General features: G+C 40.1%; 3 protein-coding genes and 1 long non-coding RNA gene across 21 annotated transcripts; 2 read left to right on the top strand and 2 right to left on the bottom strand.

The window, feature by feature from the left end:
• Nucleotides 1–1,799: 1,799 nt before the first annotated feature.
• Nucleotides 1,800–5,798, bottom strand: LOC112452521 (leukocyte surface antigen CD53-like). 4 transcript variants are annotated; one of them, XM_025012792.1, is made up of 5 exons: nt 5,160–5,798; nt 3,178–3,366; nt 2,879–3,043; nt 2,407–2,622; nt 1,800–2,334 (listed from the first exon to the last, which is right to left on the bottom strand). In XM_025012792.1, exons 1-5 carry the CDS (start codon nt 5,217–5,219, stop codon nt 2,146–2,148), a joined length of 819 nt encoding a protein of 272 aa, XP_024868560.1. In that variant the 5' UTR covers nt 5,220–5,798; the 3' UTR covers nt 1,800–2,145. The 4 variants fall into 4 exon arrangements, with proteins under 4 accessions (XP_024868560.1, XP_024868563.1, XP_024868562.1 ...); XM_025012795.1 differs by lacking the exon at nt 5,160–5,798 and adding an exon at nt 4,767–4,918; XM_025012794.1 differs by lacking the exon at nt 5,160–5,798 and adding an exon at nt 4,603–4,752.
• On the top strand, nt 5,202–8,086 carry LOC112452520 (COP9 signalosome complex subunit 5). Of its 4 annotated transcripts, none has more exons than XM_025012791.1 (5): nt 5,202–5,220; nt 6,667–6,819; nt 6,902–7,136; nt 7,209–7,403; nt 7,545–8,086. In XM_025012791.1, exons 2-5 carry the CDS (start codon nt 6,668–6,670, stop codon nt 7,998–8,000), a joined length of 1,038 nt encoding a protein of 345 aa, XP_024868559.1. In that variant the 5' UTR covers nt 5,202–5,220; nt 6,667; the 3' UTR covers nt 8,001–8,086. The 4 variants fall into 4 exon arrangements, with proteins under 4 accessions (XP_024868559.1, XP_024868558.1, XP_024868555.1 ...); XM_025012790.1 differs by lacking the exon at nt 5,202–5,220 and adding an exon at nt 6,130–6,262; XM_025012787.1 differs by lacking the exon at nt 5,202–5,220 and adding an exon at nt 6,130–6,346.
• Nucleotides 8,087–10,025: 1,939 nt separating this feature from the next.
• On the bottom strand, nt 10,026–19,521 carry LOC112452519 (AP-1 complex subunit gamma-1). Of its 11 annotated transcripts, none has more exons than XM_025012780.1 (16): nt 17,984–18,133; nt 16,595–16,706; nt 16,162–16,223; nt 15,607–15,799; nt 15,378–15,524; nt 14,961–15,276; nt 14,252–14,269; nt 13,165–13,575; nt 12,849–13,079; nt 12,538–12,759; nt 12,211–12,338; nt 11,869–12,115; nt 11,430–11,697; nt 11,201–11,361; nt 11,022–11,114; nt 10,026–10,937 (listed from the first exon to the last, which is right to left on the bottom strand). In XM_025012780.1, exons 2-16 carry the CDS (start codon nt 16,612–16,614, stop codon nt 10,836–10,838), a joined length of 2,619 nt encoding a protein of 872 aa, XP_024868548.1. In that variant the 5' UTR covers nt 16,615–16,706; nt 17,984–18,133; the 3' UTR covers nt 10,026–10,835. The 11 variants fall into 11 exon arrangements, with proteins under 11 accessions (XP_024868548.1, XP_024868553.1, XP_024868552.1 ...); XM_025012785.1 differs by having other exon boundaries at nt 15,607–15,790; XM_025012784.1 differs by having other exon boundaries at nt 16,595–16,702.
• Nucleotides 18,263–18,986, top strand: LOC112452524. 2 transcript variants are annotated; one of them, XR_003040512.1, is made up of 2 exons: nt 18,263–18,610; nt 18,875–18,986. It is a non-coding gene; the product is annotated as an uncharacterized LOC112452524 (long non-coding RNA). The 2 variants fall into 2 exon arrangements; XR_003040511.1 differs by lacking the exon at nt 18,263–18,610 and adding an exon at nt 18,634–18,722.
• Nucleotides 19,522–19,567: the final 46 nt, after the last annotated feature.

The raw sequence follows: 19,567 nt of genomic DNA, 5'->3' as shown, positions 1-19,567 counted from the left end.
CTCGAAATAACGAAATCGACAATTGGAGCGAGCGGAGCGAGTCTTTTTTCAACAGACTGTTAATAATTAAGAGCGACTTTGATCACAATTACTTGAAGCAAAATTTCTAGCTATATAATAACAATAATAATTAATAACTTTATCCATGTCGATGAAATAGAATTTATAGATGTTATTTAACAAGTTAATTGTAGTAATTAAGTTAACAGGAATTTATATAGTCAGTCGTAACGTTAAGCCCAAGGCGATAACGTGAAAAGGATTGTAAACTAATTGTAAGCCATGTGAAACACGATTTTAAAATTATCTATATACTGTTACACGCTTATTTTTGAATAATTAAAAAACGCACTATATTTCAGAAGCGTTTTTAACTGGAATACTTAATTGATGATTAATATTTCAACCAATTTTGAGCAACGCTGTACTGCCAATCTAATCAGTATCGAAAGTATATCATTCTAAGTTGTACGTATACATACAGATAATCAAAGAGTTGATTATCGAAGAGTTTCGAGAATTGGTTTCAACAGGCAAAAATAAATCTTGATTGAATTTTTAATTATAGAAAAACACGATACTTAACGTTAAATCCAGAATTCGTCATATGAAAAATTCAAATGGAAAAAGGAGTTGAGTAGATAAGAATACTTTTAGAAATGATTGTTAAAGACAGATAAATTGGATTACCTGACTGTATGACGTGATCGAAATTCAGTCATCTGAATGACGCGGTGCATGATGTCATTTCAGAGATGTGTTTAGAGTTCTGTCCGTCTCGCCTGATAGGCGATGGAACGAGAAGCGCGAGACATTTACTTTAAATAAAATATGCAAGAAGTTTAGATATATTAAAAATTATTTTTTGCGAATAATGGATGTCTTGAGAAATATAAGTATATTTACTAATATGTTCTAATTTTTATCAGCTTTTTCACATGTGAGAGAGGAAAAGGTGGGCTATGTCAGACAACAATAGAATTATTTAACGTTTCTTTCAATAAAAAGATTGTTTCCACAAAAATCGGATACGTTATCACGCTTCTTATACAAAATAGTTTTCATTTTGCAGTATCGAGCTCGTAATTTTCAGAAAATTACAAAAGACTCGCATGTTATATTGCGCGCAACAAAAGAAGTTTAAACAGAGAATCAACGAAAAATATCGACATAAATTAAAATGTAAGATGTGTAAATAAAAATAATAGAAAAAAGTGTATTCACAATTAACGATTGTTATTTTTGTCGCTCATTTGTGCGATTACGTTCCGCTATTTAATCTGGAGTCCAAGTATTTCTGGATAATGCGAGATACGAGAATGATACATTCATACATGGGTATCTATATTATTCTACTTTTGTTAGTCGTGTGATTGAGTGATCGAAACAGTGCACTCTATTGCTTATTTAATGACTATAACTACATTAAAAAGTACAAACTAAATAAACTAAAAAGCCTCAAGAATATAAACACAGACTTTGATATTGTTTGCTAACCTAACAAAGCGATCTTTCTTGAAACTCGAATTTTCGACGTTGCTAGGAACATAAATAAAAAAACTGCATTAAGACAACAGAAATATATGTTGTCCTAGTAAAAATCACCTCTTTACTCATGAAATGGCAGTAAGAACAGTAAACTGTTCAGGCATCTCTCAGAATATTGTCGTTTTTTTTTCTTTATACAGGGCAAGCGAAATTGGAAAATACTTTAGCCATAGATCTTTTTTAATTAATTTGGAAATTTCACATTTTCCTTAAATCTAATTGAAAAAAAGAAAAGACAATAAGATCTTTTTAAGAAATTATTATCTCATTGTAAATGCATAAAAAATTTTCTTTTTAATCAATTTTATCCAAAATATTAATTGAGATTTATTTGCCAAGCAATTCAATGTTGAAAGTTGGCAAGCTGCAGTTTCCAGAATATGAAGGAAAGTCAATAGAAATATTTGTCGAAGAATCCGTCGCTGAAGTATTTCTCGATCGGTCTGGAATACCCTGTATAACGGGAACAATATCAGTATCACTAGTGTATCTGTACACCGTTGATATTGTCACCACGTGAAATGTATTTCGCTTATCACAATGATGCAACGTCCTTAAGTGACGCACATCTCTGTCGTTCGCAGTATGCAGCATTAACTAGGGATCGCCAGAATTGTGCAAATATCTCGATTGACGGGTCAGAGAGTTGTTCTTAGTCTCCGCTTCCATGCTATCTTGCCCCCGCCAAGATAGCAGGGACGTACCCGTAGCCATCTTCGATGCCCTCCTTTCCATCCTGTCTTTGTAGATTCTGACGTAACAAGTCGTGCACGCTATGAAGGAAATCTGAAACCAATTAGCGCGAACACCGGTTAATTAATTGATGATCCGTGAACTCCAACGAGCGAGAACACGCACCTGCAACAGTACGGAGCACAACGCGAGCAGAAAAACATGAAGGAGGATCGATCTCGTCCGATTTAACACCACGTGCTGACACCCACGTTTATTGATACTAGTGCAAACACCCCCGGTGTTGTTGTCGTTCTCCAGATTCGTCTTGTTACAGCAGGACCAAGGAATCGCGTCTACGCTACGATAATCAGAAGGCCCGTCTATTCCGCAACATTGTAACTAAAATTAAATTTAATTGGATCAAAGTTAACTCGATTTAAATGTTTCTCACGGTTCATTTTTTACTCATATCTTATTTTATTACAAATATAATTAAATTTTATGTCATCGCATTCATCCAAATTTATTTTAACGTTTGTAGGGATGCAGCCGCCTATCACGAAACGAGATTAACTAGCAAATATCGTATTAGCAACAAAATAAAATCGCCGTGTTCGAATATGCAAAAGAAAGAAAGAGAGAATGTGATTTTTACCGTGGACTGCATGTGGTCCCAGATGGACTTCTCATCCGTGACCGCGAGAGCAAAAACCTCGTCGTGTCGCGTGGACGACAGGGTGCCTATTTGTTCGTGTCGCACCAAGGCCCAAATCCCGACACTGGTTTCGATCAGCACGATGATCGCCAGTACAATGGCAAACTGGGTAACGAACAATTCATATTAGCTACAAATTTCCTAATTCTTCCCCGGAAATTCAAGAAATAAAATAATATCAAACTTCAATTGACTATAACTGGCAAGAAATAAAGAAATAAATAAAGAAATAAACTTACAATGATTACTTGACCTTTGTTGGAAAAATCCAGAAATTGCCAAGCGAACCAGCCGATCCCGCATGTGATAACGCCCATCGCCAGCAAAGTGGCAGATGACCCGCACACATGGTCAGGTGTGAGCGGCGCGTATTCGTGCAGCTGATAAATGAAATAACCGGCGAACACGCTCATGGCCGCGCCGGAAATCTGCGGAGGAAAGAAGACTTTTTCATATACTTCCGACAGGTAATTTTCATCTCGTTATTAGAGTATGTTATTACAAATTCTAATTAACGATTGTTTTTTTGCTGCAATAAATATCGCAGCAAATTTTAACTACGATTACGACTTGCATGTTTTGATTCACGATAAATACGTTTCAATCTCGCTTGTTGATCACATCATAATTCTGTACAGAAATAGACATCGAGATCAAAATCGATTTTTCAAAATCGTCCGCATCGCTCTCTTCTTCGAAATCAGTACGCAAATCGCGGTGACAATGCGAATTGTTTTATCATATTATCATTGATAAGAGAAAGAAAAAGAGAAGACGAAATCTTATCTATAAATGGGCGAGGCGCTTGTGTATAGTTCGTTTAAAACAAACTTTGCATTACGGCTTATCGCACTTACCATCACAACGATAGTTGAATCGAGCGAAAAATTGATGTGAGTTTTTTACCTTTCAGTTTGAGCAAGAGATTTATCTTATCGTAAAATATATAGATTTTAATCTTGGAACATATATTTCAGATAAACAACTTTCAGTAATATGATTAGAGTCGACGTAATATCTAAATGTGTGTGCGACGTAAATTAAAATATTTAGAAGAGAAGAAACCATGCAGTTATATCACCACAAAATCGACATTCGACACATTGTATCAGTGATATTTTTACAATTGTGACGGAATAAAGTGTTAATTAAGGTCGCTTCGCAATTACAAGTACGTTCACTACGTTCTCCTTCAACTCTCGTTGCCTTTCGTTAATCAGTGCACAGATATCAACTGTAAAATACCGTCGTACGTTTCTCAACACGCGTTTGCTTCTTTTATATAGATAGGTATCTGAAAAACGACGAACGTATCGAAATCGATTCTGAGAGCGTTAGGAAAATTATAATTTGATGTAATATCACGCGCATAAAAAGGAAAATTACTATCTATCTTTCAATTTAATGGCAACTATAAATCAATTATAATCTTTGATAACTTTAATCCAAATTTTAATAGCAACTCCGATAAGCATTATTTTTTTAGAAAGTCATTTACTTCGAAAGCGAAATACAACTGCAGTTTCGCGCGTAAAAATTTAAATGTTTATTTAATTCAACGAGTTATCAGTATATAGACAATGGCTACGGTCAACGTGACGCTCCAAAGCATTTGTAGCGTCACGTTGACCGTAGCCAATGTGTACTGAATTTAATCACTGTACATAGCAGAACGTGCGTCTATGCTTTTGAAATAAATGTCTCGCTCTCGTGATAATCCCGTATAACAATTTCAATTGTCTGAATCCTCTGAGCTCTAATAACGAATTCTCTTTAATTCATCTAAATAATTTCATTTTGCCCGAACACAGATGAGGCATGCACGTACGCACACCCCTCCGGCTCCGGCATCACTACCACCGGCAGTCGGCACCGCACAAAAATTGCGAGACGGATTGGCGCCGCTCCCTCGAACGAAGCTCCGGAACCCAGAACCCCGCCAACCCCACCATCGCACGCGCGATCTGCGAACGGCAAACAGCTGCGCGATTGATCACAATAATAGCACGCCGACTGGATCTCGATCGGAGACGGAGGCGCGGGTGCAATCCGTGCAACGACCAGCTGGCGACGACGAAGTTCGTCGCTTGCAATCGGCAGGCCGGTTCGCTCGCGAATTTTCGTCCTTCACAAACGTTGCAGGCTCGCCTCGATCGCCTCGATCACGGGACAAAGAAGAGAACGATTCCGCAACGATTCTCGATCGCGGTGACGAACTTACGCCAAGGAGGATCACACCGGCGACGAGGCAGTAGCGGAAACAGACGAACGCATGTCCCATCGTGCGTGCACCCGTTTTTATAAATAGCGCAGTACTATTTGGTTTGGATCGTCGCGCACACGCTGGCTCGTTCGATGTCGCACTCGCGTGCTCGTCGTCGCCACGGTGACCGGACGCTAAATGGGCCCTTGTTCATTGTTCACACGCGCGACGGCACCGCGTGCTGCGCGCGCTAAGAAGCGCCGTGCGCACGGCCAATAATCGACCGGCTGCGCTTTTCCGGAAGCAGTTACGTCCGGTTGTTTCCGGAAAAGCGGGAAGGTTGAGCTAGCCATCGCGTCCTGTTGTCGAATGTTATCGTAAGGACATCGATAGCTATCTGGAAGAAATATTACCATTGAGATTACCTGTAAACAGATGTATCACGGAATGCCTTGCAGAATGTGGAAATTTTCTGTTTTACTCTTTTTTTGCTTTCGAAAGTTACTCTCAAATGGACACTTATAGTTTAGGTCTAATTGTAAGATTAGTTTACGTTTCTCGCAGACGATTATTAGGCATTTTTATTTATTTCTTTAGCTACGAATTGAATGTTTTACTTTTCGATGTTTACTTTAATGCTGATATTTTGTAGTTCACATATTTTATAACACATAATTTATTATAACATGTCTTGCTTATTGGAATGTATGAGTGACATTTGCATCGAGTTTGTCTTGTAACTGAAATAATTCTCAAAAACAGGATGAATCCAAAAAAAGGATATATCGCTAAATTAAACTCTAGCTGTCGTCGATTAAACCTCATTCGTAATTTTCTCTTGTGGAATAAGAGTTTAACTTCTGACCTTTCGAGCGAATTTTCGAATGATCCTTCACTGCATGTACTCTGCAATGCTTTTATTATAGCAAAGATATAAAATTAGAAACAAACCGTACACTGTTGAGTCTGTGCGACGAATCGTCATCGTCGCCAATCGTCGCAAAAGCAGTATCGATACCGCGTACATCGTATCGTTGATACATCGAGATATCGACATATTGTTTGTGTCACTGTGTGTATTTATATGAGTGAGAGAGACTGGTTTGGGACAAAGTAACGGAGTAATAATCATTATTTGTCTATATTATGCCTAAGTAATCGGCGGATCATAGTTGAGATCAACAAGTACAATTAATCAGCGTCCAGTTAGTACATTTATTCTACGGTAATCTCACCGATGGTTAACAATTGGATGTTCTTCTATGCGCTTAACCTCACGGGCATGAAAAACGACTTGTTTACCGGGGAACCGTACTGACTATGACATTAGTAGCTTATGAATTTTAACGAACTAAATGTCACGAATTTTTATATACATCTTTAAAGTCATTTAGTCTTGATATAATTTATATCACACTTGTCGCGCTAAGTATATGGAATGATGGAATGCAGGTTACGGAACTGTCTTATTATATCGCTCTTTATTTTTCTTCTAATTAATCTTAATGTTATTCTCTCTTGACAGAATGGCCGGCCCATCCTCTGACCAGAATAATGTCGCTCAGAAGACATGGGAGCTCTCAAACTGCATCGAAACCATCAGCACCATGGACGAGATTTACAGATATGACAGAAAGGAGCAACAGGATATATTAACTGCCAAACCATGGGAGAAAGAGTAAGGATAATATTAATCTATATTAATCTATCGCGAAAACCAAAAGCGTTAACTAATCGGGCATTTTCTTTTGTTTGTGTAGTCCCCATTTCTTCAAGGACATAAAAATATCTGCCTTAGCTCTGTTAAAAATGGTTATGCATGCACGATCTGGTGGGACATTGGAGGTAATGGGTCTCCTGCTTGGTAAAGTAGCAGCGAACACAATGATCGTGATGGATTCCTTTGCTTTGCCAGTCGAAGGAACTGAAACTAGAGTAAACGCTCAAGCTCAAGCTTACGAATATATGACAGCGTATATAGAAGCGGCTAAACAAGTATATATACATATTCTGTAAGAAAAATCTTGTAAATATATGATAATAATTTTGTAATAATTTCTTCTTTAGGTCGGTAGGCTAGAGAATGCAATTGGATGGTATCATAGTCATCCTGGATACGGTTGCTGGTTGTCCGGTATTGACGTATCCACTCAGATGCTCAATCAAAATTTCCAAGAGCCGTTTGTTGCGATCGTCATCGATCCTGTGAGAACCATTTCTGCTGGCAAAGTTTGTCTTGGTGCATTCAGAACTTATCCCAAGGTACATCTCAGGCAATGTCTTGAAAAAGGATCAAAGATACATGTTTACCTCAGTTCCAAAGTTACTCAGTGATAAGACTAACTTCATGTTCTCTATCGTGAGAAATCATTGTAAATAATTTCAATTGTATGTTGTTTTCAGGGATATAAACCTGCTAACGAAGAGCCGTCAGAATATCAGACGATACCACTAAACAAGATCGAAGACTTTGGTGTTCATTGCAAACAATATTATTCCCTGGAGGTGTCCTACTTCAAATCCGCATTGGATAGACGGCTGCTCGACTCATTATGGAATAAATATTGGGTGAACACGTTGAGCTCTTCTAGCCTATTAACGAACGCGGACTACACCACTGGCCAAATATTCGACTTATCGGATAAATTGGAACACTCGGAATCGGCTTTGGGTAGAGGATTCGTCTTGGGCGGCACGGATCCTCATGATCGCAGTACAGTGGAAAAACTCATTAAGGCGACCAGGGACAGTTGTAAAACCACTATCGAAGTTATTCACGGTTTAATGGCGCAAATTATCAAGGACCGTTTGTTCAATCATGTCGGCAGTAACGCATCTTGTGATCCTCAGCAAAAATAATAAAACTCAACATAATATGTGTGATAATAAGTCTGCTTAAAACGTGTATTTGTAATAAAGATATGTATCCTCTCGTTTAAAGTCAAGATCTTTGGAACGATTACTTTGCAACATACGCGACCAGAATTTCTTGACTCGGAAACCATTTTTGCTCGAGAAACTTGTGCAAGATCATGGATTAAAATTATCAGTATCAATTATTACAATCGACAGAATGAAATATCAGCGTTCGATAGTTTCTTTACGACATCATGAAGACGCTTCAAGTACACGAATGGCGGTTTTTAAAAACGTAGTGGAATAAAAATACATTTTATTTTCACACCTTGATTCGCTAGAAAGTATATATACAGCATTTTTATCATTGATCAATATCCTCATGTATGTATTTATATATTTATAGGTATGTTTATAAAACTAATATGTAATATTCAGAACAAGTAGGCAGAGCAATACCCCCATTGAAGGACTGACGTGCTGTGTCACAGACTTTAAGGACAAGGCCACTCAGAGAAACGCACACACCCACCTGTTCTATTTTATATATTCCTATACCTCGCGCGCGCGCGCCCTCGTATCTCGCACAACATATAAGGGACGGAGCTAAAATGCATACAGTTATATACTCAATCAATTGTAAACCTAATCGAGAAAGTTATACATAAGATATCCCGTTAGAAATAAGAGAAGAAAACGTACGATTGAAAGAACGGCGCTCTTGAGAGATGAATCCTTATGGTATGTACATACATCTACACCTATTTCGCGTCACACTATGATGTTTCATCGGAGCGAATTAAATAATTAAGTACAACAGCATATTTTATAACTTAATTCATAGAAAAGTCTAGAGAGAAAATAGATGTCTAAAAACACGGCTTTGCCAACATTCTATTGCTCTCAGCGTATTTCTTCCTAACTTGTATACCTATTATAGGGCTTACATTTGTCGCTCGTCATCGACAGATGTGAAAATTCGACAAAGTAAGTATAAAATCGTACGAACATTATGTTAAGTGAGCGAGTTTTTTCCGTACATTTCTCTCTTTCTCTCTTTACTATTCGACATATATAATATATATACACACAAGTGATATCTCTGAGACTGTAAGTAATTCAAATTGAATAGCAAATGGTAAATTTAAAATTTCAAAATTAGGTAGTGAAAACATCGTTACTTTGCTGTTAATTTTATGTTAGTGTTTACTGCAACTTTAAAGGTAAGCTATTGTCGACGTATACATACGATTATCCTTCTTTATGTTGTGACTTTCGTAAAAATGAACGAAAAGTAGAACTAGATGACCACAGTTCGCGGATATGAAATCGAACTTGAACGATTTCACACTTCCACTTTGTAGAGCAATTTCGCAGCCGCGTGATACCGGAGTTACCGACTCTGCTTTACATCGTAATTCTCGCGTTAAAATCAATTTGATAAAATTATACAATATAGCGAAATACCATTGACGTCTTGCACGAATTAATATCATTCGGACGCGACGAAGAGGTGTTTAATTGGACCACTAACAGAACCCCGATACTTCTCGTAATAATAAATTTCTCGCACAATCGGATGCAAGGTTCAACATGCATACATACGCGCGACAGATATAACATGACAATCAGAATTCAGCCCTCCAATATTACTCTGTATACTCTGAATACGAATTCGAAATTGTGTACTCGCGCTACGCACGTAACACACTCATGCACCGTAGGCGTTGTGTGTGTATGGGTATGTGTTGTGTCTGTGTACATCCTCCCCCAAAAAAATGATTTTTTTTTCACACTTTCTCTCGAAGACGGAAACGTGGATATTATCGTATTCGCGTTATTGAATCAACAGTTCTATCATATACACATATAAAGAGTCCCATCTCGCGTGTCCTTTTTCTTCTATTTCTCCTATCGCGTAAGGATTTCCTTGCCTCTATACGTCACTGTGATTATCTAATATTTACAAGACGATCATTCGCGAGTCGTCCGCGATATCTTACAAATACAGCGGTAGAAAAGATCGTATTTTTTTTTAGTTACAGCGAGAGTTAAGCGCCTTCTCATATAGATAACTTTTTGGGGCAACGACAGAGCACTTTCGGTGACGGAACCTCCCTTCGAATCCTTCCAGGCTTTCTCATGTTCTATTGTTCTCGAGTGGCGTGTGATGTGTCTGATGTGTTTCTGTTGTCTTACACTCGTCTTTCCCTATGTCTCTTCGTTTTCTATCTCATTTAGCCTACGTGAGGAGAAATTACGCGCTAAATTAGTAGCCGTAAAACAGCGGGAATGCAACCGATCGGAGTACGACATCTCTCTAACTTCCTCCGCGTGTTTCGGTTAGAAAAAATATTTACATCTCTTTCTTCTCTCTTCCTTTTTTTTCCACACACGTGCGGCACATTACGAGAACGATAGACAACAGTAATACAAAACGTAATTTTTGAAAGACCGCGACGTTAATATCACATTACTCGCGACAGCCTTTATATACGCGCGGAAGAGAATTAATATTTCACTTTTCATTGCGAATGAGTTTTCAGAATATACTGAACAAATCGCACGCGAAATTAAATTATCATACTTTTTGACATACCTAAAGTCTCTCTTATAAAGTTTAGGTCATGCCTTGTCGGTGTTGCGCATACAAAGATTGCTTAATTAATACAAACGTCTGTGTGTGTGTGTTAAATATATCCATTTGCCAAGTTGTATATTTCACTGTTCTTGACGGAGAGACGAAATTGCACTTCATCTTTTTCCCAATCCCTTTCAAAATTCGATCAATTATCTTTAGGCAGGCATATGTACAAATGTATTTTGTATTACATCTTGTCACTGCGATGTCGAAACGGGAAAGTTATTGACTTCCGTCTGTTCCAGAACTGGTCCAGTCGGGCCCGTATATGATATACGCAGTCTCATCCTTAACGATGCCTAAGGAACAAAAGAGAGATCGTCGATTAAAGGCAAAAAGCTCAAACGATTATTCTGTATAGAAATAACATATTGAAAACTAACTCTATTCATATTTGTCACTCTCAACACTTGAGTTACTTGACCAGACGGCGGAATGACAGTACTCGACGGCGATAACATTTGTAGTTGGAATGTCTGTAAGCGGGAAATATACGACAAATACATTAGTTTGTGATATACAAGTAATCGTAAATGTAATTGTAAATGCGTATGTGTCTAACCCTAGGAACTGCTGCTTGAAACAGGAAATCGGTTAAAATGGTGCTTCCGGAGTTTTGAGCCAACATATTTATGACTAATAGATCGGGAATATCGGGCGGTCTTTCCAATTTAAACGTTATTTTGAGCCCTGATTTGTCGAAGATCATCATGTTCGGTAGTTCTGTAACAATGATCATGTTTTACATATGCTAATCAATCCGTGATATTCTTTTAGATCTTATGACGAACCATTTTGCACCGACGGAGTATTGAGCAATCCATCTACTAAGAAGTTACTATTGTTCGTGGGACTGAACATCGGTGTGGATGGTGACTGCGGTTGAAGTGGTAGCGTGGGAGCGACGGGCGTAGGCGTATTCAAATCTAAACTTCCGAGCAAATCCAACAGGTCATTGTTATGCGCCGTGGTCGAACTCGGCGAGGAATTTTTGTTGGTCGTCGCCACCGGCATCGTCACTCCTACATCCGTAGTTCCAAGTAAATCTAAAAGTGCACTCTGTAAAATTGCAAAAAAAAAGAAGAATGTGAGATACTGGTAGAGCTCTTTTTTTAAGTTAGCACACTGCAAAATTCACGTTTTAATGTCATTAGAAATCTTGTATATTATTCTTTTAATTTGCATGTTTATAATTTAAATGAAAAGATATGTTAAGTAGTACGCGCTTACTGAATCGGATGTAGTCGTGGCTGATTCCAGAATCGTGGACTTCTCGTCTTCCGGTTCTGGCTCGCCGTTCACCAGGCCTATGATACCATTGGCCTGCGGTCGCGCAGTTTCCATCGGCGGCATTCTCTCGAGCAGCGCAGGCCGCAGGTGATCGTACTTTCGGAACAACTGCGAGAATTCGATACCTCTCTGCTGTAATTCGATATGCAAGTTGCTACCAAACGTATCTATGATCTGACGAATTTTCCTGTAATACAGAATATTACGTGTACATTAATATGCGATAGGAATCTCTTTTGCATAGATATAAGGATAACCATGGATGATTAAAGCGATACTAACTCGTGACCTTTCTGGAACCTCGTGCTTAATTTCGTGAGGGACAATAAGGTATACTGTTTCGTAACAACAGTGTTCTGCGGACTCCAAAGTAACCTCTGATACACGTCGATAATTTCGTCTTCTGTCAACTGATAACAAAATTTGAGAAATTTTTAAATCACTATCGTATATACACATATATATCTAGAAAAAGTATGACAAATGGCCTTTAAGACATGATTAACACAGAAAAAAAGTTGTTCAAACGTTTCATTAGCAATATTCAAGTCTTTTTATGTAAGTTATGTAAGTTAAGAAGTAATACACTGTTGCTACAGTTGAACTTACATTGACTGGAGTCTCGGCATCTTCCGACGGTGGACCGTACAATAACAGATCGCCATACTCGCCGATGCACCACGTGGCAACTTGTGCCAAGGGCTGCTTGTCGGATGTGTCCTTTTCTAACGCACGCCACAACGCGCCAACAGCATAGCCCTGCTGTGGCTGCGTCTCCGAAATTAATTGAATCGTGCACGCTACCACGTCGTCTCGCACGTAATTACCAGCCTGAAAATTAAAAAAATAAATAAATATCGGTAACTCTCTCGCATTCCGCATTCATGTATCTCGTATTATGTTCTCGCAAAAATACATACCGCGACAAGCACTTTGAAGAGCGTTTCGAGGTGCCAGCGTTTATTCGGAGCGAATCTCTCCGCAGACATCACAATATTGCTGCTGCATTGCGCCTTGAATTCTGGATCGGCACGTTCCAGGAACAAGAGTAACTCCTTCATCATGTTTCTGATGTTGTTGGTATTCACGAGCGCGAAACTCAGCTCCATCGCGCGTCTTCTGATCGATACGTCTGGGTCCTTCAGGCATTCCTGAAATACGCCGAGAGAATATTAATCGCAATGAATAACTTTCTCTTCGTGCTCAAAAAAGAAAATCTATAAGTAAATATTTTACTAGAATTGTCGATCGATGCCTCTGCACCGCGCTCGTGTCCATGTAAACCGTCTTCAATAACGTGTTCAAGGCCACGTATCTGATATTCTTGTCGTTATTCAATAAAAATCTGCCCAGTATGTTGACCGCTAGGACTCGAAGCCCGCTCTCCGACTTGATGTCCATGATCGATAGAACCGTCTCGTAGAGTATCGTGTTACCGACGTTTTTGGTGGTTTCCGTGTTAGTGGCGACTTGAGCAAGAATGTCGTTCATGGCTTCGGACGTATCGACGTCGTTGCGTCCCAGAATACGTAGGAGACGCAGTATCTTCACCTGAAGAAACGGATCCGATACTCCGGATACATCATGCTCGGGCGAGTATCCAGCTAAGATCAGGTTCTTCAAGATTCTTACGAGGTTTGGCACGATCTGCAATGAGATCTATATTTATCTCCGTTTAATTTCAAAGACTTATCATAAAATTTCAATTTAATTCAATTATTAACATTGATTACAGGAAACAAGATTGATAGAACAAGCCATTGCAGGATAACATACATTTTCATGTAACATGAAAAAATATAAAGAAGTACTATCTATCGCTTTAAAATAATATCCAAAGAGTCCGAGTTTTTAGCTATTTAAAAGTAATTATCTCAGATGCGAATTATATCATTAATTATCAATATTATACAGGCTATTTGTCTTGTAATTATTGCTACAGACTATTTAATTAAACATACGCTAACAAAATAACTTTTTATAAACGAGCTACGATAAACATGCAATTATAATGAAGAATCTCATCATGCCAATTACAGGTTGTATAACTATTACTATTAATAATATTTTTCTACATATATAACTACTTTTTTCCACCGATAAAAGATTCGTGTACTTGTATGTAAAAGATTTTTGTATGTAAAAGAATATAGATGGTTCGATACTTTTAATTATTAAAAAATAGCATAGCAAAGCAGACGATGTTGATTTTACATTTTGGCAGTTTCAACGTCTATTTCGGGCAAAGTAAAAGAAAAGAATGAAGTCTGTGAGTAATAAACATACATGCAAAGATACAGAAGAATCTTTATATGCATATTACCTCACGATGGCCGCATTCCTAAGAAAGACAAAACCAACGCTTATATTACGTATGTTCACGTAATAAATTTGAAGGCATTAACTTTGTGTTAAACTTCACAAAAGATATTGAACGATTGTCTTATTATTATTATTATTTATTTTTTCTTTTTTTTTTTTTAAGAAAGATAGAAGAGAAACTCGCACATATTTATATCAACGAAGCTGTTTAGACTCTATTTAAAGCAAGCATGTATTACAAATGTAAATGAAAGATCGTGTTTGAAATTTTGATATTGTATTAAGATAAAGCGCAGGAAAACACTCTTTTTCCTTATGATATTTATAGACGCGTAAAGAACAATCTATGGTGTATACGTTTATTGCGTAACATCAATAAAATATTCTTTCGGTTGACTATTTCGTATCTATGCTCGTATAGAGATTAAGACTGCATTCTTTTCCGTTACTATTGCTAACGGACCATAATTACCTAGCAAACGTAAGTTTCAATTCCTAATGAATAATTCCACTATGCACTAGATACTCCTCTTTTAGCGGGTTTCTCTACTACTATCTAACTTGATATCGGTCATATTAGATAGGTTGATCGGTTACGTAATGCAATACTATGACTCGGATGGGTAGATTCATAGCATCAAACCGCGTTCTACAGAAACCTGTTCCAGAACTGATGTACGCCGTATCGAACAAGTATCTCTTGAAAATACCTTTTTGAAGTGATTCAGCGTGTCGACGCTGTTCTCGCACATCTCCGTGATGAGGGTAACGCCGGTAATGAGGACTCCATGATTCTTCTCGGTGATCAGGCTGCGGGTAGCCGGCAGAAACATCTCCATCAGTTCCGGCACGCGTCTGATGATCCGAAAGGCGCAGAGCGCCGCTTTCTTTCGGATGTACGCGTTCGGCGACTTCATCAATCTCTCCACCTCGGACGCCAAATCCCTTGCCATTTCCGGGGACGCAATTGCACCAAGGGTACACAACGCCAGACCAATGACAAACTGTGTAGAACTGTTCAAGTCACTGTGCGAACAAAAACAAGAGGAAGACGTTGACTCTTTTGAAGAGAAAAATTCTTTTTCGAAAATGTAGAATATTGGCACTTGAAATAAAACGGTCATTACTTTTTTAGACAATTCGTGATCAGGAGATGTACGTCTTGCCGCTCGTCCAGCAACAGCATGGCTCCCAAATAACCAATTCGTTTATCGGTAAATTTGGGCGAAGCGATGAGTTTCAAACATTCCAATTGACCAAAATGCGCTGGATACCTGGAACGTCATTAACGTGTCTTCTTAGTAACTTATCCTCCCGATAATATCAAATCACGGTAATTAATGCTTTGATACACACCCCAACATATGAATGTACAGTAACTTGGCGATATTGCGACATCTCCATACGCTGTCTTCTTCCCTAAAGGTCGAGCGAATATACGCGCATTCCTTATTCACGACCGTCCTCTCTTCCGCTGCCGTTCGTGCAGCCCGTATTTGTCTAATCAGATCCCTCAACCGCGTCGGCACAGGCATCCTAACTGTCGAGACTTTCAAAGTGTGAAAAAGTTATCAGTATAAATGTACACTATCTTTGGTAACTGCTGATTCCGCTTGCAAATAACTTTGTACATTAATAAATTATCACAACAATGTGAAAAATGTAACTCGTAAATTGAGAATGACAAATCCTGTCACTTATAAATTAATTTCATTGTTTATAAATATATAGATACGTTAAGATATATAGATACAAAAATTTTTATTTGGTATTTTTAAAACAATTCAATTAATTTTCAACAATTTTCACGTGTGAGAAAAGAATCTATGGAAGATAACACACAAGCAGAATCAGATGTTCCAATGATTAGCTATTTACAGCCATTGCGAGTCAATTAAACAATACACCTACCTCTTTCCACAGCCTCATTGAAAGCCTGCTTTATGGAGGCCATGTTAAAGGCTGGGTTAAACCTGAAAAAGTACACACCCATGCTGCTTTATGAACATTAGCACTCCTACCAGTCGAATCTACTTATCGTGCAATGACACTTGTATTATACCGCATAATTTTACTGCAACCAATTTCATATCTTGCAGTATAAAAATGTAAGAATAAAAGCTGCATCTCTGCAGTAAGTCACATCCATATTAAAAGATAGATATATCATAATCAATATAAAGATGATTAACTAACAAATTCCGTTGCAGATTATTAAACACTTATGACAATGTCTAAGACGAAGATGATACGAACGATTTTTCTCTCACTGTCACATTCCTGCCCGTGCGAGTTGAAAATTATTGAAAGTACACATATATACGAGGGAGACTGTATGCATTACCCATGTTCTGAGGCATTCATCGTTTCCTGACTTGAGCTCTGAACCTATGCCACAAACTGCACAACGAAAACCAAGACGTAGACGAGTACAAAACACGAACTCTGCTATCTTCCTAGTGGACACAGGACGACAATAATATAAAGCATGTTAGTATCGTTTCTATCTATTAATACACAATATTAATAGATCATGTCAAACCTGAGCATCAAAGTAATGTACATAATCAAGGAATAATTTGATCTCTCATGCAAAGTGAGAGTTACAACTTAGGTTTCGTATTTCATAAACCTTCTATAGATGCTTGCCCTATTTCATAAAGAAACTCTACGGCTCAATTCACTTTGCATACCGCCTTCACAAATATCCTTTATTTACCACAAATAAAACTTATAAATTTTTAAATTCCTAAAATCAGATTTTCTATCAGAAAAAATTTTCTATTAAAAATGATTTAAGTTTATTCAATCTGTAGCTACTTAGAAAGGCGACATAGAGCTCTGTGATCACCTTAATTGAGAGTTCACGAGTCCAAGTGACCGACAGCTGTGTCGTGATCAGCACACAATTGTATACTCTATTAAACTTGAACGCACGTTGACGGAGAAGGCGGAACGCAAGGGGGTATAGCTCCAAAGTGCTTTCTGAAATAGGGCATCGGTTTGCGAGCTCGGTGAACATGCGGACGCATTAGATATCGCGACTCGCGACACATCGCTCGGCAGGAGCGCGAAGGACGTATCGGCCGTGCGCTAGAATCTCGGCCACCGCGAGGTATTGCAAAACACGGCCGGCTTACATAAAAAAAAAGGGGGGCCGCGGAGTCGAGCGCGGAGAGCCGAGGGTTAACCCGCGGCTGTCAAACGTCGAGCTCCCTCGCGGAAGTTCAGCGTGAATGTCGTCGCGAATCCGTCGGGGAGTCAACTCGGCCAACGACTTCCTGCGTGACGTGTTGTCGCGTATGTAGGGTACACGCGGTGAGACGGACGTCGAAGGGTACGAGAGTCCTCGGCTGCCGCGCGGGAGGCACTACCGCGGCCTGGCCCCGGAAACGGAGCGAACGGTCGCGCTCTCGGCTCTGCGTGTTTACATTACGGTGACGCGGAACGAAGGCTGGAACGGAGAAGCCTTGGGAAGCTCGAGGCTCGAACTCCGACCGCCGTGAAGTCGGCGCTCGGAGAGGCTCGTGGAGTCGCCGCGCCGAGTCCTCGAGTTAGGCGCGAGTCGTGCGCCCTCACGCTCCTGCCGTCGCGGTGGCGTACTCGAGGAGTACTCCGGAACGCCAACCGGTCGTCCGACGGTACCGTCCGCCCGTCCGGATACCCGATCCGAGACTCCGTGACTCGGGGGGGTGGGGAGGGGGCGCGCGACGGCGACTACGTGGATACGTACCGTGCGGCGCCGTCGAGTCCCGTGAAGGCGGAGACTGATCGCTAGTCCGCGGCCGCGAACCCCATGAATATAGCTCCGCTTGCGCGAGGTCCCTACCCACACGATCGTCAACCACACGGACCACACACACACATACACACACACACTGCCAACGGCCAACCTGGCTGTCCGCCCGCGCGATAGTCGCGATACCGAGCGCCGAGCCGCCTTAACGACGTGCTATCTCTCTCTCTCTCTCTTTCTTTTCTTCCCTCTTTCTCTCTTTTTCCCTCTCTCTTTCTTGTCGCCTCGTCGACAGGTCGCGCCAGGTCGCGCGGAATCTCGCGTGTCCGTGCGCCACGACCGACGACGGGAGACGGGAGGACTAAAAAATGGCCGTCGACGTCGTCACCGACGTCGTCTCGGGGACTTTTCACCAAGAAGACGCGCGATCGCGTCCGGAAACGAGCCGCGAATTCTAACCTCGCGACCGCACGCGACTCGAGGATGACGGAGAAGGAAAAATCGCGCGAGAGTCACCTGAAGGCAGGGAACGCGCCGTGAACGTGGCAGCACTGCGCTCCGACCGCGAGATTCGAATGCCACGGGACTCGCGGCAAGCGGCAGGCAGATCCGACGGGGAAGAAGGTTGGTGCTTGATCTTCCGAGAGGATGAGCCATGCGTCGATCAATGATGCCGAGAGCGAAAGAATTTTCACGCGGTCGCGTGAAGACCTCGACTTTATCAACGATAGTACCGGTAGAAGAAAACTATCTTCGCTTCCGTCTCTCACGATAAGATAACGCGATTTCGTTGCATTTATCCGGATCGACGGGAGCCGTCAGTCTCTTGTATGTACGACAAGTGTCATTGCACGACTGACAATGATATGGTCACATTGCTCTTTACAGATACAATCCACGTGAATCCACACATGGGACGCACAATCACAATCGGGAGATGGCGCAAAGTATTATCTTAATTAAAGATGCGACTTGAGATAAAAAAAATGATGAATTTATAGCGCAGAGCGCAGCTGTTTTTATACCCGAGTTTTCAACTAGTTTTAAGCATTAAATGCGTCTACCGTTGCACACACCCACAGTCCTTGCACGAGAGAAGTAAAATTTCAACTCAACGGCCACATTTAACATTTAACACATTTTGAATGTGATACACGAATACAAGCTACAAGCTCGCTAGCCCGATCTCCCTCCTCCCTCCTCAATGTTTCTTAAAACGCTATACTCCGGTTAATATCAATTCTTGAAAACATATAGCTATATGACGCATGCCTCCAAGCGATAAACGTCCCCATCTGCCACATCATAAATTGAACAAATCACCTTCTGTTGAGTTCCGGTGGCAAGACACTCCAATCCTCGGTGTCGTAATAAGGCCACATATTACGCGATAATGTTAAACAAATAAGGAGCTTGCGACCAAAAAGATGTGCATAAAAAAAAAATCACAACCTATATATCAAACGGGGTACAGGTGCACGATCAGTCTTGTACGCTCTAATCTGTCGCTCTTTATCACTAATATAATAGAGTACCGGGACGAGGTGTGGGCATTATCTCTTATCTCGGTGACTACCTTGA

The sequence above is a fragment of the Temnothorax curvispinosus genome, unplaced genomic scaffold (genome assembly GCF_003070985.1).
Source record: "Temnothorax curvispinosus isolate PA1 unplaced genomic scaffold, ASM307098v1 QBEX01003408.1, whole genome shotgun sequence".
Taxonomy (NCBI): domain Eukaryota; kingdom Metazoa; phylum Arthropoda; class Insecta; order Hymenoptera; family Formicidae; genus Temnothorax; species Temnothorax curvispinosus.
The sequence above is the reverse complement of the archived record's forward strand: the minus strand, read 5'-3'. Positions and strand labels throughout refer to the sequence as shown.

Bases quoted from the DNA above. Each gene is read 5' to 3' on its own strand.
- LOC112452519 (XM_025012775.1), bottom strand. From the start codon at position 19,368: ATGTGGCCTTATTACGACACCGAGGATTGGAGTGTCTTGCCACCGGAA. The intron at 16,224-19,309 runs GTGATTTGTTCA...GTACTTTTTCAG, and splicing joins CCACCGGAACTCAACAGAAG to GTTTAACCCAGCCTTTAACA. The intron at 10,938-11,021 runs GTTAGTTTTCAA...TTTGTTCCTTAG, and splicing joins GAGTGACAAATATGAATAGA to GCATCGTTAAGGATGAGACT.
- LOC112452521 (XM_025012792.1), bottom strand. From the start codon at position 5,219: ATGGGACATGCGTTCGTCTGTTTCCGCTACTGCCTCGTCGCCGGTGTG. The intron at 3,367-5,159 runs GTAAGTTCGTCA...TTTCCTCCGCAG, and splicing joins CCGGTGTGATCCTCCTTGGC to ATTTCCGGCGCGGCCATGAG. The intron at 2,623-2,878 runs GTAAAAATCACA...ATTTAATTTTAG, and splicing joins GGGACCACATGCAGTCCACG to TTACAATGTTGCGGAATAGA.
- LOC112452520 (XM_025012791.1), top strand. From the start codon at position 6,668: ATGGCCGGCCCATCCTCTGACCAGAATAATGTCGCTCAGAAGACATGG. The intron at 7,137-7,208 runs GTATATATACAT...TTTCTTCTTTAG, and splicing joins ATATAGAAGCGGCTAAACAA to GTCGGTAGGCTAGAGAATGC. The intron at 7,404-7,544 runs GTACATCTCAGG...TGTTGTTTTCAG, and splicing joins CATTCAGAACTTATCCCAAG to GGATATAAACCTGCTAACGA.